At 38.3% G+C, this 18317-nt stretch overlaps 1 protein-coding gene across 3 annotated transcripts in view; it reads left to right on the plus strand.

The window, feature by feature from the left end:
• LOC109402508 (nitric oxide synthase) overlaps positions 1–18317 on the plus strand; it is a 354219-nt gene that overhangs the window by 231635 nt on the left and 104267 nt on the right. For all 3 annotated transcript variants that reach the window (XM_062849368.1, XM_062849370.1, XM_062849369.1), the window contains exon 5: positions 5268–5430. In XM_062849368.1, coding sequence (XP_062705352.1) covers positions 5268–5430 — 163 coding nt within the window. The remainder of the gene's footprint in view (positions 1–5267; positions 5431–18317) is intronic.

The following is an 18317-nucleotide window of genomic DNA, read 5'->3' on the forward strand; positions in this document are numbered from 1 at the left end:
AACAAATCTGGAGGAACTGCTGAAAAAATTTCAGAAAGAATTTCAAGATAAAAAATAAGGAACGAATTCTTACAGGATTCTCTAAACAAATCCATGGAGAATTATAGGGAGGAATTGCTAAATATTTTCATAAATTCCTGCGGGATGCCTTGAATGTAGACCAGTATATCTTTGATATAGATTACATCATATGTGGTAATTTTAACTGGAAATCTTTTCGACACATGGATCTTACACACTTGTACTTTGTACGGAAGACCCTATCTTTATGTCTCTTGACTGAGTTGATGTATTAGCAACAGTAGTTTCCTTTTCCTCCCAAAATTGTATTTTTTTTTTTGGTCTGAGATATTATCAAATCAATTATACTACAGCGCCACCTAGGATGAACATTTCTAACAAAAGATCGTTTGAGCAGAAGATTCACATCCGTATAGACTACTCTGAAGACACCAGCTTCTAATTTTAAACATAGTCAGGATGTCAGGAAAACACATTTACTTTACATTTGAAATGTGACTTATAAAGCGCGGCTTTTGCAGTAACGTTTGCGCCACCTAGTGAGCTAATGCTGCAGTTATTTGTTCACTATGTACAAGGTCTGAATGTCCTGAACTACTTATCCGAAGACAGTATGCCGAAATATTGTGCAATTCAGGATATATTCACTATGAACTGTCTTATACATAGGACGTTGGGAAGATATGGGTAAGGCAACAACAGCACTACTGCTTTAGGGAATGACACTTTATGTTTATGATAAGAATCTTTGTTTTGTCGTATCTGCATCACGTCACTTTTTTCTCTAAAGTTGCAAATCTCAACCATTTTTTATCGATTAATGCATAAAAGTGTATACACCACATAGCAATTTGACCGTTTTCGTTGGATCAACGTATGATCTTTTGTGCATAGGTACTCATGTATGCAATACATGTGATAGAGACTTAAAATAGTCCTTCATACGATGTACTATGATCATAAGCGATTTCTGGTTGTCTAGAAGGATCATTTTTTTAAACAAGTAGAACTCATTGCACAGGGCTTTCTTTGCCTGCCATTGCAAGATATTGGTACGTATATCGTATGATAAGTATAACGACACACTACGCCCAAGAAGTCTATAAAAAACTCGCCGTTCTCTGATTGGTGATCTAACGGCTTACTCAAGTAATCACAGACTTAAAGCAGATATATGGGGTATATAAAATAAACATTGCTTCACACGCACACTTAAAGTGGGAAAAGCCATGCAAAGGAACAGAGGTCCGTAGTGACCGAAAACTCCACTTCCCATGACAAACTACACTTTCAAGTTCCACGAAGCTCAAATAAAGTTTCGAATAGAACTTTCTGGTTGCTTAAGAGGCTAACAATGAACATTGCTGGAGCTTAGCACATAAGCTCTAGCAAGGCTAATTGTTACCCTCTTAAGGACAGACTTGTTAGAATCCCAAAATGGCCGCCACAATGGTCGACTCTGGCACCTACTCACGATTTCGAGCGCACAAATCTCTTCGTAAACAAAACCATCGCACCTGATCTTCTTATTTTAAGCTTATTTCAAGTGAGTAAGAGCAGAATAATCAAATGCACTGTTGTTTGAAGCTTGCTTCTTTAGATTTGTGCGTTTGAAATTCTGGTGCACTTTTGAAGAGGGATTTCAAGACGTTTGTCCTTAAGCAGAGAGCTTTAGATGCTTTTCGGGACTGAGATTGAATTTTCAAGTTCCTAGAAGTTCATTTCAAATTTGTGCAGTCTAACTGGATACCCATACTATTACCACAGACAAACAGACGTATCAATTGGAACAAAGTGTGAATAAAATCATCGTCACAGCTAATAATGCTGTGTTTCGCAAACCCGCTGAGTAGATGGCAGCAGTGAGCAAACGTCAAACAAGAGCAAAAACGATGCGAGCGTCATGAGCGAGAGATTTGCGAACTACAGAATATTTGAATAGTCCATTTAAAAGGGAAACGATGGGAAGTGGGTAGAGTGAGACGTCTGTTTGTCTGTGCTATTTCATTTACAACACCTATGAGTTGCGATGGGGATCTCAGTCACGTTGTATTGTTCGAAGGAAAAAGTGAAAAATGACGCGTGTTTGGGGCAGTTGCGATGGGGATCTCGATCGGCTTGCATTGTTCGAAGGAAAAAATGAAAAGTGACACGTGTTTGGGGCAGGTGAACATTGTCCTTTCTCGTTAAGTGATAAACATGGATGCACACTTGGTAGCAAACAGTATTGCAGAAAATCGAAGGAGTTAAGGAGTGGTTGCGGTCATCCGACGACGTGGAACTGGGTGAGATCATTCCGAGTTTTTTTTTTCTTTATGTACTAGAAGAAGTTGGGGTAATTTCGTCAATGCGTTTTCATGAGGACTCCTGGAGTCTGTAATATCTGCAAATTAATCTTGTTGCTCTGGTGCAAGCCTAATATTGAAGCGATAAAAATGTTTGAAAAAAGTGATTGCAGTGTACAACAATCATTGAGCAAATTTAAAATAATTGGCTTAATTACCTCAACCAGTGAAGAGAATTGTCAGACAAAAGAGGCACAAAACAAGCAACAAAGAAGGCGCGACGATTACTCTTTATCCCTCCTGGTAACAGATAATGACATGATCTCGAAAGTTTTTGTTGCAGACAAAACGGATGCTGAATTTGTTGCGTATTTTTCAACTCGTGAATAATCAATTATTACAAACCCAAAATCGAAACTGTTTGATGATAGATCTTCAGCAGAGTTGAAGTGTTTACCGACTCGAAGTTATCATTCGAGAATTGCAGTGCAAGGCTTGAAAATCTCTTAACTCGTGGTGTACGATGTTTATCCTATTATTTTCAAGTTGGGACAAACTTATGTCGCATTGGGTGTATTGTCGCAACAAATACAGGTTGCGACATTGTCATTATTGTTGCGCGATGGTTGAATTTTGATTCACTGACCTCAACGGCTGTCGACCACAGGTAACACATGGGACTACTCTTAGTAAAATACATAATTCGAAAATAGCTATCTAAGCTTGAAAGTTTATTCTCCGTATACTCTAAGTTCAATACTGTGCGAAACGCGCGACTATTTACGTGAGTCGGTCGGATTTCTCGGAAGGGAAATGGGGACGCGAATATTGAATGCGAAATCAGATGCGTGCGATAACTTTCGTGGGAAAGTCGGTTTTCGCGCTTGTGTAAACGATCAATGCGGTGACGCGTTTAATATAGAACGATCGTTGACGTATGTGCATTACCGTTACTATCGCGACCAAATAAATCATAATCGGGATGTAGACAGTGTCGAGTATTTTCATATAACTAGTTGATCATATCACCTTCCAAAGGTGGCTCCAAGATCCTCGCCTTACCCTACCCTGCTAACAAATACTCCTTCCCGAGACAACTGTGGGGATGCTGTGGATTCCACGGTTTCTAGTAACAACGGTTGTCGAACTAACATTCCCCTTTCTCGATGACCGTAAGGACGTGGCTGGCGCCATTATTGACTTTAAAATATTGAACTCTCGAATTGTGCACATTGAGAGTGTGTAGCTAGCCCAAAGCACCATTCATTGGATCTCTGTGCTACCTTGATTGTTCTGGTCAATCACGGAGTAGCAACTACGATGTGTATTTTTGCTTTGCTTTGCTTACAACATCTAAATTTGCTACTGTTTGGGAGCCACTGCCGCTCCACACTATGCGGGTGGATGATTACAGCGCACAGCTGTACACAGTCCCCCTCAATAAAATGGGAACAAAACCAGAGCGAGCGCGTTCGCACGCAGCAAACAATAGTCATCAGCATTTTTTGCGGAACAAACAGTAGGTAGGTAGGTACGAGCCTGTGCCTGTTGCAGAAATACGGCCATTCAGCAACAAACTCACGTTCTTGTTGAACGCCCAGAAACTGACGGTGCCCGTTGATGGTGGCGTGGGAATGAGGACCAGGACTCCCAGGACTCCCAGGAACTCGCTAATGTAATGGTTGTTGGTAAGTTGGTGTGCAGACAGGAGGCAGGTATACGGGAGATCTGCTTCCGATCGATATGGTGTCGCGCACGGCTTGAGGTTAGTTTTTCCTGCAAAACCGCACGGACCAAGTGTTGCCTGGCCATCGCGCCGCGTCGCATCACCACAACGCAATGGGATGTACCTATGGCAGCCGGAGGTTTTGCGGTGGCAAATGGCGTGGTTTTACGGCAAATTGTAGCATTGATTAATGGTAATAGTGTCGAGTGTCGGACGGTGGGAGGTGGGGCCTTTTGTAGCAAACAAACGGTTTTCAGTTAATCACCATTGTTCGATCTGATGGTGGGAGTCCAGGGAAGCGATTCACGCTGTTCCGGTACGTGAAAGCAAATTAGTAATTACTAAATAGTGAATTAAACTGGCATTTATTATCTGAGTGTGGAATTTGCCGTTTAGTTGAATATGAAAAGTTGATCCTGAGAAATAATCCGTCTCCTGTGACATGCAAACTTTGCATTTGGGAAAGCGCTTAACATTCTTTTTCCAAGGCATAAGTTAACTTCAGAGGGGCTTAAGGAAGGCAAATCGATGTATCAGACGAGTTCGAGGGTAAATGACCCACTTTTTTACACTTTTCATGCGTCAATTTAACTGAAATTTCTCGGGATATACTTTAAAATTCAACAAATTTTTAGTTGTGATACACGACTAGATACTGAAAATATCTCATTGCGTGTAAAACAATAAGTCAGTTGGTATAAAATTAACTGAGTTACAGTGGAAAGTGCCCAAAATAAAAACCCCTCTTAAATATTATCACGTCTTATTAATGTACTTAATTTGTTAAGAAACTTCCATACTTTTGTAAAGCTTGACACGAGAAGCAAATATATTTAAAATCTTTGCGAGAAGGTAACACAACCACCCAGTACTCCTATAATTGAGTGCCATCAAGTTCCAACCATTAAACAACCAATCTGAAGTTTCACTTCACTCTACCAAACGACCCCACAAACCGCCGGCAATCATTTTGATTGAAATTTAATTACATCAACTTGGGAAACAACAACAACGTTAGCCAGCGACAGAAACGACAACGACGAAACAAATGCCAACACACAAAGGCAGTCGACATTTTCCCGACCAGCCACCCACATCCATATGCCTCGCCCATTAGTTCATTCATTCATTTATTCATTGCCGCCCGTGTTATTCTAACGATTTTTCCGCCCTTTATTCTCACTTGCATTCTCGATTTTTTTTCTTTTTCCTTTTTTTACGGTCGACGCCGGCAGGCTAAAATCACCCGCCCACGAAGCCCGCTGGCAGCAGGTGCAGAAGGAGGTGGACTCGACCGGGTCCTACCAACTGACCGAGACGGAGCTGATCTACGGGGCGAAGCTGGCGTGGCGGAACTCGTCCCGCTGCATCGGACGGATACAGTGGTCGAAGCTACAGGTAGGATGATTGTTTTTGGGGTTGGAGGTGGAAGGGATGTTTCTTAAAGTTGTGCCGAACTACTTAATGTTTTTTTTTTGTCGAACCTGTCTGTGACTGACAGTTCCTTGGGCAGTATCCTCTCTTATTTAAATTAACATTTTTATTGCTATTGTTAACGTGTTTCCATAAGTTAGGGCAGTTAACGTAATCAGTTTATATGGTAAATTCACGAAGTTCGAATGAACCTGGATTCAAATTTGATAAAAACTGGCCATTACCCCCGGGGAGCGAGGTGGCCGGAAAATCTCGGAATGTGGCTAATGTGACCATGACTGCTCAAAATAGCCTAAAACGAATTTGTCTCGCAAATTAATAAACTATGGCAAGAATGGTTTCAAAATTGACCAAAAAGCCACCTCTCCAGGCAAATCCGGAAGATCCAGAGCGGTAAATTTCCGGAAGGGTTTCTCCACAGTTAGCGAGTCCCAACCGTTGACTGCTGTGAGCGAAAATTCAATCCGCTGGACAACCTTTGTTCAACAGAACACACTGGACGAAAAATCTATAATAATTGAGTCCCTGATGATGGTCATAAATGTGACCAAAACGTAGGACAAGATTTAATAACAGTATTTGAATACACACTACAATGGGTCAATACTGTATGGGAAAATTTAAATTCGACCAGATTCAATCAGATCAAAGTTTTCTAATAGCCATTTGAAATACCAAACAACTGTGCAAAATTTGGATTTGCGCGGTTCAGCTTACACTTTGAGCATAGCAATTGTAATTTATATAGGAGTAGCTGTGCCCAGGGATGAGAAATGTACTGGAAAAAACGGTTACCGGCCGTACATTTGACATTTTTCCACACGAACATCATATGCCCAGCCAAACTCAAACTGTTCGAAAAATAAATGTCATAACATATTTTTTTCCTGCAGCCTTCTTCCTCGAAACGGTTTCCAAGCGCGAGAGCGCCAGTACTCGAGCACAACGACGAAAAAAAATTCTGTCTCTCCCGTTTTCGCATTTTTCTGCGTTTCAAACCGCTTCTAGACAAACTTCTTTACATGCATCACAAAGCTAGGAGTGTGCTCTAGCTATTTGTGCAAATCGATTTAAATTATTTATTAAAACAAGTGAGTAATTAGCAGGTCAAAATATTTGACATTTTTCGCAATCACCCGCCTCAGCATGACTGCTCATAAATATTTTCGTGGGGAAGCGAAAACCATCAAGCTTCTGCTTGACTGCCGTCGGCACGGCGTCTGATGGTATTGGTGCTGCCGTTGTTTTGTTTTTATTTTAATGCCAGTATCGATGAACGGAAAAGAGAAAAAAGTATTTTTGCCATCCCTGGCTGTGCCAGCAAACGTCGTACTGCCTAATGTGTTATTTGACATGCAGCTCTATAGGGACGTCCCCCACAAAGTCATCTGTATGGGAGCCCCCCGTTCCAGAGACTGGAGAAGTCTCACACCAAGCTAAGAACCTTCCCTGGTCCCATGTTCTCTTGCATTCAAAATTTCACGTCGATCGGTTCAGTAACGACAGACAGATATACATTCATGTTTTATAAAGATTTTTACTTTTTATAAAATACTAGCTGTCCCGGCAAACTTTGTCTTGCCGTCTTGTGGCGATTTGATAATTGTTAAGGTCATCGTAGCAACGCACTCTAGATTGGTTTCCTTTCGATCACATTGATTTCCTTCCCATCTCATGAAAAATCAGTACTGTATCAATTGTCTTACTTTTCTAGTTGATTTTTGTAACTTTTTGTACATATAAACACAGCCACCACGAATACGAACCGAACCGTGCAAGAGTCATGCTGATCGGTTCATCCGTTCTTGAGTTTTGTTGCCTCAAAGGAAGTTCAAACTCATTTTTATATATACATATAGATATAGATTGGATTTTTTGGAAAGAATGTGGCGAAAAACTTTATCAAAGCAGCAGGTCTTGTGACATGTCCCATTTTCCTGCAACTTCTGCTTTGATTTCTGCAGACGTTTTTGAGGAGATTCCTTCAGAAATTCCTTTTTGGATTTCTCCAAGAATCCCTCCAAAAATTTGTCATGCAAGTTTTTGTTGGAATTACTTCCAGAGTTCCTCCAGAAGAAATGATTTTTCGCATAGACATCTCCTATGAAGTTTTTTTCGGGAAATTCTCCAACTCCAACTCCTATAACTTCAGAATTTTTTTCAGGATGTTTCGTCCAGAAAAAGTTTAAGAATTTCTTCTAGGAACCTTCAAAGGCAGTACTTCCCAAACTGTGCAGCACGGCACCGTAATGCGCCATGTCAAGTGAGCCACAGGCTCTTCAGCCGCTTTATGGATTTTTCTATAAAATCTTTTGGAAAAGTACTTTATTTCGAAATTTTGTTTAAAAATGATTTTTGCCAAAACAAAAACCATTTTTCACCAGGAAATAATCAGGAATACCTTGATCCTTCCTCTACATGAGTATGTAAACCGATTTTGATAAAATTGCTTCGTTTAAATAAAAAACACAGCGCAACATTTTTTTGTCTCAAGAGCAAACTAATGTGTCTCTGACAGATCTTGGGCTGCTGAATCCGAATCCGGGCTCAGATTTGCTCCAGCACGTCACAATTTGAGCTATACCTCAATTTATAGGGCAAAATATGCAATTTTGGGCTTTTTTGACTGCAAGCCATTGAGCATGGAAATAATTTTTATAAGCAATCAAAAGGTAAATTGGTTAATTAACATCTAAATTAACGACTTATTTCCCATACAAGTCAACCTCAAAAAGTTGCATGCAAGTTTACATACTAACATAAAATGCTCAAATCTATCAAATTTGATTAAGTAAAACGAAATATTTTGCATGAGTCGTTTATTGATTGATTGATTTGTCTTTATTAAAGAGACTTTCAGCCCTTGGCTGGTTCATCTCTTGAGTCGTTAATATAGATGTTAATTAATCTATTTTCCTTTTGAATGCTTACAAAAAATATTTCCATTCTTAATGGCTTGCAGACAAAAAAGCCCAAAATCGCATATTTTGCCCTATAAATTGAGGTTTAGCTCAAAATTGTGACGTGCTTGAGCAAATCTGAGCCCGGATTTGGATTCAGCAGCCCAAAATCTGTCAGAGACACATAGTTTGCTCTCGAGACAGACCAAAAGTTAATTTTTGTTACGCTGTGAAATCAAAAACCAAAAAAAAAATGAGTTAATGCATCTAGTTTCGCCCTAAGAACCTCTTACGTTTCTTCAAACGTTTAATAAAATTTTTGATACTCTCTTCAAACATTTCTGTTTTTACAAAAAAATGTTCGCCTCTTTGGAATTCACTGAATTGCCCTTAATTTCGCAAGAAAAGAAATGTTTGGAATTTCTAGGAATTCCTAATAAGACTGGTAGTGAGTCTCAGAACACTACAGCAGAGATGACCTGATTACACACTTAATCTCCAAATTTGATCTCGGTAAACATGAATAACGAACTCAATCGGTAAAAGTTATTTATACTGAAATGTCGTTAAAATTTGACAGTTCATCAAAAATAACTTGGCAAAAATAACGAAATTCAGTAATTTACGTTCATTGCCGAATCTCGGCAAACTTTTTTGCCACAGCAATCGGCAATCTAATCATGTTACTGAATTTCGGTAAAGCGCATCTGTCAAAAATGAAAATGAAGAGCGCTGCCGGGTGCCATCTTGGAAAAAAATGATTTTTTTGAAGCGAATCATCGCTCGAATGATTATCTCGTAAGTAAACCAATTGAATTCATTAACTTCATCAATAAATGGATGTATTTCTTAATTTTCTTTTCAGTCTGTTATTTTGGTGATGAAGCGCTGCAGGAGGACTGCCGGATCCTCTCTTCCAAGGTGCCTGTTTGTTTGCTGCCGGAGTTACCCACCCGAAGCAAAAATGGTCCGAAGGTATGAACAAACTGCATGTAAATCCACTGGAAAAAAGGCTCCCCGTAAGCAGCTGGCCTAAAAGACCCCAAAAGTGTTGCCTAGACCGGTAGAGTGAAGAAGCTGCATCGTTACCTGCCGGGAACGGTAATTCTGCGAGAAATCCGTCGTTACCAAAAATCCACCGATTTGCTGCTTAATCCGCAAGTTGCCGATCCAGCGCTTGGAGCGTGAAATTGCGCATGTTTTCAAGATGGATATGTGTTTCCAAAGTACCGCCGTTACTGCCGTGCAGGATGCCTGATCGGATTGTTCGGGGACATCATCTGTGAGCGATCTACGCCGAGCGCGTCACCATCATGTCAACGGCGCATCCATGGAGGAGGAGTAGGAGGAAGTGACCCCAAAGAAGTGTGAAATTATGTTTTTGCCATTGATGTATACATAAAGAAACGATGAAAAAGCCAACCAGTGTGAATAAAATTGTTAACCTAATCATCATTTTCGTTTTATTTTACTTCTTATCAATAAGCATGAAAGAAAATAAACATTTACTGAATTTCGGTAACCATGTATGCCGAAGTTTTCGGCAATGTATTGCCGAACCACTCGTCAAAGTTTGACAGTTGATCTTTGTCAAGTTTGCAGACTAGTCGGCAATTTGAACTTTTACCGAGATTTTCACCGAGCTCTCAGCTGTTGGATTCTCGGCGATTTATTTTGCCGGCCTCGGCAAAATAAATTAAGTGTGTAGGAGACGCTGTAGGGGTTGATGATGAAATTTACTACAGTTGTGCAGATTTTTAAGGAGGTTCACACAAAAAAGGAGAAATATATGAAAAATTAAATTAAATAATTTCATTGCGATTTTTCCAAGAAAGTTCAATAAGTTGAGTGCCTAACCTTTCCTGTTTATTTCAACATGTAAATTTGGAAATCACTCAAAGGGGCTTTTCCCTCTTACAAAATTTAAAGTTAAAAACAAATAAATAAATAAATAAATAACCTTTCCTGTTTGTTATTACATCTGTGAGATATAAATAACGTTCACCGCCAGGATTTGAAATAGACAATGCCTCTAGCAATGCCTTTTATATTCAGAAATTATAAAGGGATTTTTGTTCCAGAAATTTTTTAAGAATTTATTCTAGGAACCTAGCTACCAAGAGGTATCTCATAGATTTTTTCAGACAAATCTCCAGAAATTTCTTTAGAAATTATTTGAGTAGAAGAAAAAGCAGCGCAAAAGTAACCAGTTCGATATAGTAGAGTAGAATATATTTAAGCGTTGTACAAAGCATAAAAGCAGATGTCAATGGAAATCGCTCCCGTAATGCCCTAGTGAACAATAAAAGAGCTGTAAATAATATGTAGTTATTTAACAAATAGAAAACAATATGTCTCAATTGATGATTCTGTTAGTTCTTTTATGCCAATTACGGTAGGTGTACCTCAAGGGAGCAATATTGGACCGTTGTTGATCTTACTGTATATCAATGATCTGGGTAATATTCAGTTAAATGGTGTGCCGCGCCTTTTCGCTGATGATACAGCACTTTTCTATCCACGTTGTGATATAGAAACAGTTGTAGCTGATATGAATGCAGATTTGAGAATCCTATCTAAATATTTGGCATCGAATTTGTTGTCGTTAAATCTCTCAAAAACTAAATACATGGTTTTTCGTTCTCCAAGAAAGCTCGTTCAAAATAATATTGCAGTTACCCTTAATTCCTGTGTTATTGAAAAGTTAGATTGCATTTGGATGAAATTCTTTGCTGGTCCGAGCATATTAGACATGTAGAGAAGAAAGTAACATCACTTTGTTCCATTTTACGAAAAGTTAGTAGCTTTTTGCCTCGCAAGTCGCAATATACTGCTTAAATTTTATTTTGCCCATATCCACTCAGCATTCAACTATTTGATCATTGCGTGGGGTCGTGCTTGCAAATCTCATTTAAAAAAGCTCCAAACCCTCCAAAATAGATGTTTGAAAACAGTTTTTGGAAAACTGTTTTTATTCCCATCTTTACAGCTTTACTCTGACAGTACACATACCATACTTCCTATAAATGGCCTGTGGGAATTGCAAACAGCTTTATTTGTTTATGATACACTTCACAGAGATAACTTTCACCACAATGTTCACATGCCTTCTATTTCTCATCGATACTCCACGCGACGTCCCAATAATCTACATCAAAGCAGAGCTTGTACCGCACTCGGGCAAGAAGAAGAAGAAGAAGAATTTCGATCGTTGGTCCTATAATTTACAATAAAGTCCCTGATGAGCTTAAACAAATAACTAACCGTCATACATTCAAAAAGAAATTAAAACAACACTATAAATTGCATGTTTCCAGCATTCTTGGTTAAGAAATTTTGCACCTCCTATCACAAACAAGTCTTTAAATATTAGTCTTTAATTTTATTTGTATAAACTTTAGTTGAAAGTGGCTCCCTTAAAAGGAACAATCGGTTCCACTGGGATGTCACACCCAACACTATCAATACCGTTTCCTTGCTATTAATTTTGTAATATAACTCTCTATGCGAGTTTTTTGGTGTGGGGGATAGTGGCGGGTATTAAAAAAAAAATAGGTTAGGTGATTAAGATTGAAACTCCCTGGCGGAGTTTCAGAAGGAAACCATGAAAATCTACCTAAAAGATTGTTAGAGAAATTTCTGAAGTAATTCTTGAGGGAATATCTGAAGGAAGCGCTGGATATATTCTATAAAGAATCTCTAGAAGAACTTCTAAAGGAATTCCGTGAATGATTTCCTGGTGTTTGGGGTTTTGAAAGAATCTATGGGGGGATTTTTTAGGAAACACATAGAAGCTTTTCTGGAGGAATTTTTAGAGAAATTTAAGGAGGGTCTTCAAGAGAGAACATCTTGAAGGAAATTTGGAAGGAAATTCTAAAGAAATTTTAGGAGAAATCGGTGAAAGATGTTATCAAAGAACATGCAAAAGAAATCCATGAAAGACTTGCTAAAAATAATTCCTGGAGGATTTTTTTAAACACATTCCCCGTCTTAAACCATATGTTATACAGACTGAACAAGCACTACCCGAGCAGAGGAAAAAAGCTCAATAATAGCATATTTTGATATGGAGAACAAAAAGTGATATTGGTTTGTTTGAGATAAGAGGTAAAAGTACTGAAAATAATATCTCAATTTTACTCCTGGAACATCATTATCATAGCACATTTAGCTCTTGGTAAGATCTAGCCAATAGCAGTGAGCTATTTGATAGATCTTCAAATATCATATTTTGCTATTGGTTGGATGGTTCAAGAGCAAGTTTTTGCTATTATTTTCAGTACTTTTACCTCTTATCTCAAACAAATCAATATCACATTTTGATCGTCAGTACTTGAACTCTGCCCGGGTAACATTAGACTACGGACAACACACATAACACCCAGTAGCCCAGTGGAGAATTTTCCGTTGGACGAAAAGTTTTCCCCGACTGCATCAGGAATCGAACCCACAATCCTAGGCTTAAGAAACGCCTACATGACTGACGCCTCTAGTCACAGGACCATGAAGCCCACGATGGGCGCAAGCATTCGTGCTAGGCTATGTTGAGGACCTTTGGAAGATACCTATGGATGATTTTTTCTTAATAAAGCTTTCGATGATTTTTTGATGGAATTTCTGAAATAATTTCTTACGGAATTATTAAAAGATTCCCGTAGAAATGCATGGAGAATTTAAGCAATCCATGCACGATTTAGTAAACGTTTTTTTTGGGACATTTCGTAGGAATTGCTAGCGAAACATCTGAAAAAAAAAAATACTGTAAGGAACGGCATATGGTTTTTGCTACTATAATAATACAAGAATGCAATATAATAGAGTGCTCCATAGGAAATAAATCTAATTAGGGTATGTTCACCCTTCTTCAGCCTATTCCCTATGTTCATCCTACTCCAAAAACAGTCGATTTATGCACCAATTGATTTCGTTCTTTTTGTTATCATGCATGTTTACTCGACTATCAACAAAATACAAAAAAAAAACAAATCAGATGACGCTTATCAGCTTTGTTTTCGATAGGGTATAAATGGCAGCACTATGCTGAAGAGGCGCAGTATCATAACGTCCGAGGCCATAATGTCCCAGGGCTTTATGGCGCATTTTTTCGGGGCATAACGTCCAAACGTGTAGGTATGCCACGAACTCCGAGGAAAGAAAGGCACATAGGATATTATGACGCATCCAAACTTTTGGACGATATTTCGCAAAAAAAAACACGACTTAACGACCGGGACAGTATGGCCTCGGACGTTGTGATCCGGCCCCTGCTGAAGATATCCCCTACCAAAAAATAAACATAAAATTCCATTGATATATAGAATAATGGGAGTTTGAGTTGTTTTTTTTGACCTCAAGAGCTGATTAGCTGACTTGATCAGCGAGTAACTTGAAGTAACCTCGATGACGCTACTGGTTCTCTGAAACTAGGGCACAAATTAGCATTCGGTTTGAAGCATCATCAAGGGAACAGTATATCTCAACAATGATATGGCGGGATCTCCTCTTTTCTGCGGTATACTTTGGTGTATGAAAAAGGTAAGAACTATAGGATTTCCTGGAAAGTAAACTTATTCATAAAGCAGCCAGTGTAGTAGTCAGAATTAAAATACTTCAATAGTTTATAAAAAAGCAACGAACCGCAGGCCATAAAACAGACGAATAAAACAAACCCAAGGGAAACCAAAACATTTTAATTTACATATGTACCAAGACTAAATCTCAACCACCACCAACGATGCAAAAACCACCTGCTGCACGCTGGAATTAATCCTCCCTCGCCATACCCACCACGACCAGACTTTCGGCACAGTCGGTTGGTTAGTCTTGGAGGAACACTTCCCTTCTCATTTTCCCACAAACCGACCAACACTGACTGGACCGGACTGGATGGAGTTTGTAAGAAAATTGCCTTTTACTCACAGACAGCCAGAAGCCAGTACTCCGACCACCATCCATCGCATCGCCTTACCGGGACGGGATACTTGGCTTACATAAATTCCTAGAAACGGAAGTCGGTATTTTTACTACCTACTTTTTAGCCTCCTGTCTTTCGCTTAGCGAATGCGGATGCTAGGCTCTTTGACTGAGACAGGGAAGCGGGGGAAACGGCAACGATACAAATTTAGTCTGGTCTGGACCACGTGCTGCCACTCCATGGTTAATGGGGCTAGATGGGAATGTTCGCAGCCAACTGAAACCAGGATGATGACATGGCGGTGTGGATAGGAAGTTCTCGGAAGATAAGGAAATCTATGCCAAACTGTGAATTTTCTTAGGAAACGAGCCGAATATGCTTGAGGCAGTAGATCATACTGTAGAATGATGTGCTCGAAGATTAGAATTTCTAAATTTATCTTAGTTTGGCAAGAAGCTAAAGAGGTAATGAATAGGTAAATAAAAAATGCACAAAATAAATAAATAAAAATGCCGACGAAAATTTGATCTGGCAACAGGTCAAGGCAAGCAATAGCTGGTCAAGAAGGACGTTCATTCACAACGGCCGTCGGTACCACCATCACTTCTTTAAGAAATAATACTTGTCACAGCAAGGAGCAATTAAATAAACAATTGCAAACTAACTAGCTTCCCAACATAGTCCACCTTGTCTGACTCGAAAATAAACCTTCCACAGACGGAGTAGCGTAATTAAATTTGGTGCAGGTCCTTCGAAAGTTGTCAAGATTTCCACCCATTCAAGCATAGAAAATCCGCCTCAAACCAATTTCTGGTCGGGAAATCTTCAAGTGCATTTCAAACCAACAGCTACCGACAACGACGAGTACTGAACCTTAAACCGAGTGCAACGGTCTCCCCACTGCTACTGCATCAGCTGGCGGTGGGTCACCTCTTGGGTCGTCGTTTAAGAGACAAGTTGCACTTGAAACAAGGTGCCATTATGCGGACCGAAGAGGTAGAGTAGCTTGTCGAACACACCTCGAAGCAAACGACGCGACACGACGCTACGTAAGGATAGTTTGAGCATAATTTAATTTTCACTTCATGCTCTTCTTCATTTAATTTACTCACCTCCCACTGCTATTGGATCCCATCTTACTACTGTGAGAGTGCATAAAAGAATGAAAGGAAAATTTCCCAGGATGCGCTGCGAGAGGCGTCTGCTAATTACATAAAGAGTATATGACTCACAATTTAAATAATTAATGACTTTAACGGTTTTTCTTGCTTCACTTTTTTATAAAAAGAAATTCAATAATTATAAGGATGCCCTTTTTATGTAATTGGACTATGTTTTTCTTGATGATCTGCCTCATAGTTGAGCCTTTGTAATATGGACAATGTTATCGTGGTAAAATCTAAATTTTCAACCGATTTTCAATCTTTTATTTATGATTTTCTTACAAATTAAATTTCGAATTAACTCGTAGAACATTATTTCTTTCCAAAATCATGCAAAATATGAGTTTTTAAAGATTTTTTTTCTTTTCTGGATCAATCCCTGGAACAACTCCTGGACACAGTCATGCGGGAATTTTCAATAGTTTTTTATATAATGCTTTGAAAAAATCCTGGAGAAATTTTGAAAGAAATTCGGAACAAATCTGTGTCTCAGTCTTTGAATTTCTGGAGGAAGCTTTAATTTTCCTAAATAACCGGAAGAAAACATTTCTGAAGGAATCCATGGATGAGGATGAGGATCTCCTGAAAAAATTATCGCATGAATTCCTTTCCTACAAAAAAAAATTAAAAAACCTATGCAGGAATTAAGAAAAAATCTTAAGAGAAATGTTTTGAGAAATTTATGGAGAATCAATGATAAATTCCGAAGGAAATCAGTGACACATATTTCCCATTTTACTGGCATTTTACCAGATTTGCTGGTATGACTGAAACATACTGGAAAACCTTGAAATTAGAAGGCACGAAATGTTGCTAATTGACAAATTGAGAGATGAAATTTGTGAAAAAAAAAAAATCGCGTTCTGGTGGGATTCGAACCCACGACTCCGTATTCGCTAGATCGACGACGCTTTAACCAACTAAGCTACAGAACAAGTAATGATTCTGCGGAATAGAAAGCCAAACTGTCTCCGAAACCGCACAGTGAAAACTCCTTTTTCACAAACTCATCTCTCTTTCGGCTTAGATGCCAAGATGGAACATTTCGTGCCTTCTAATTTCAAGTTTTTCCAGTATGGTCCGAAGGAAATCCTACTGGAAATTCAAGAGGAATTTCTCCATCTCAACTTTCAAACGAAATTTGTGGAACTTTTCCACAAGGATATCCTGGAGGATTTTTTAAAGGAATTCATGAAACAATATCGGAGCAATCCTGGAAAACTTTGAAAAAAAATCTAAAGTAAACTAAGATTTTTTTAAAGGAATCCATGGAGAAGATTTTCTCTCGTAAAATTTTTGAAGGATTTACTGAAGGATTTCTAAAGAAATTCATGATGCAATCTAAAATATGCATTCGAGACATTATAGGCGAATAACGAGTGAAATATCCGAATCAAAATCAATTTTAGATGTATCTGAACCCTTAAGGAATCCAGAACGATTTTTTAAGAAATCTTTGAAAGATTCCGTAGAGGAATCTCGAGATGACATCCTGTAGGAATCCCAGATTGAACCTGTTTAAGAATCTCTAAAGTTTCTGAAAAAAATAAAAGGGAACTTCTGTAGGAATGCTGAATAAACCCAAAAAAATAAAAATCTTAAAAAGAACTTCCTGGGAATCCCAAAGTTAACTCCATTGCTAGTGGCAAATATGACCAGAAGTGAAAAAATATGAGATTCTGTATTGGCGAAGTACGAAGCCGTTTGATGTGGTAGAAAATAAAATGGTAATTAAACAAAAATGTCAATTTATCAGTTTCAATGATATTTGTTGTGTTGAAGTAGCTTGGCTGCATCTAACTTTTTTGATTCATACCATTCTCACTTCTAAAACATGCTTGTATTCCTATTGTGGTAAATTTTGTCAAAAATTTACGTTTTATGGTGTTTATCTTTAACAAACGGTTATTTTCAAGGAATTAAGCCCAAGAATGTCTTACCACATCATCACTAAAATTGTATTGCTTGAGCCTTAGTATATCTCTTTGGTACAATACTTGAGATAAAAACTCAAAATTTAACCTTAAGGACTCAATTTAGTTACCGTAGAATGAAAATTTTTTTGAACATTTTTCTTGCGTACCGGAGCACACAGATTTCAGAAAAACGGAAGTGTACTGCTAGGCTTACAATAACAAATAGGAAATAACGTCATTCTAAAACGTATGTACACTCCCGAGCAAAAGTTTGGGGTCACCCCCTCAAAAACATGTAATTTTTTTAGGCCCATATCTTCGCCAATTCGCGTACGATTTCAAAACCCTAGGTTTCATTCAAAAGATAATAAGTCAAAGAAACTTTGAACATGATTTTAAAGAAGCTTTTTTCAAAAAATTTTGTATGTAAACTTAACCCAAAGTTGCCAAATTTTCTAAAAAATGAATATAAACTTATGTCGCTGGAAATTGGGTCGACCAAATTTCAAGATGAGAGCGGTAATATCACCCATTTTCTATTAGCTTTCAACTGCTTTTTACAGAACTTAGCTAAAAAATCTAGAATAAAAGTTATTAAGTAAATTAATTCTTCATGTCATCGACCAAAAGTTTGGGGTCACCCGTCAATATGATGTATCAGCCAAAAGTTTGGGGTCACTTTCGTAAAACATGGAAAAGTGATTTGGTGATATCTTCGTCTTCTATAGTTCAATTTTAAGTTTTTTTGGCTCATTTCAAAGATAATCAACTATATTTATGTTTGATGTCTTTAACTTAACGTATTTTACGATTTTTGTATATAAAAATGTTATGTAAAGCTAACACATTTCACCACACTTTACGTTAAGTTTTATTAAGTTAATTTCAACAAATATGTGTGGTAAAATGTCTATGCAGTAAGTATCATTCATTATGTTTCAAATAAGCCAAGAAGAAT

This window comes from Aedes albopictus, chromosome 2, assembly GCF_035046485.1.
Source record: "Aedes albopictus strain Foshan chromosome 2, AalbF5, whole genome shotgun sequence".
Taxonomy (NCBI): domain Eukaryota; kingdom Metazoa; phylum Arthropoda; class Insecta; order Diptera; family Culicidae; genus Aedes; species Aedes albopictus.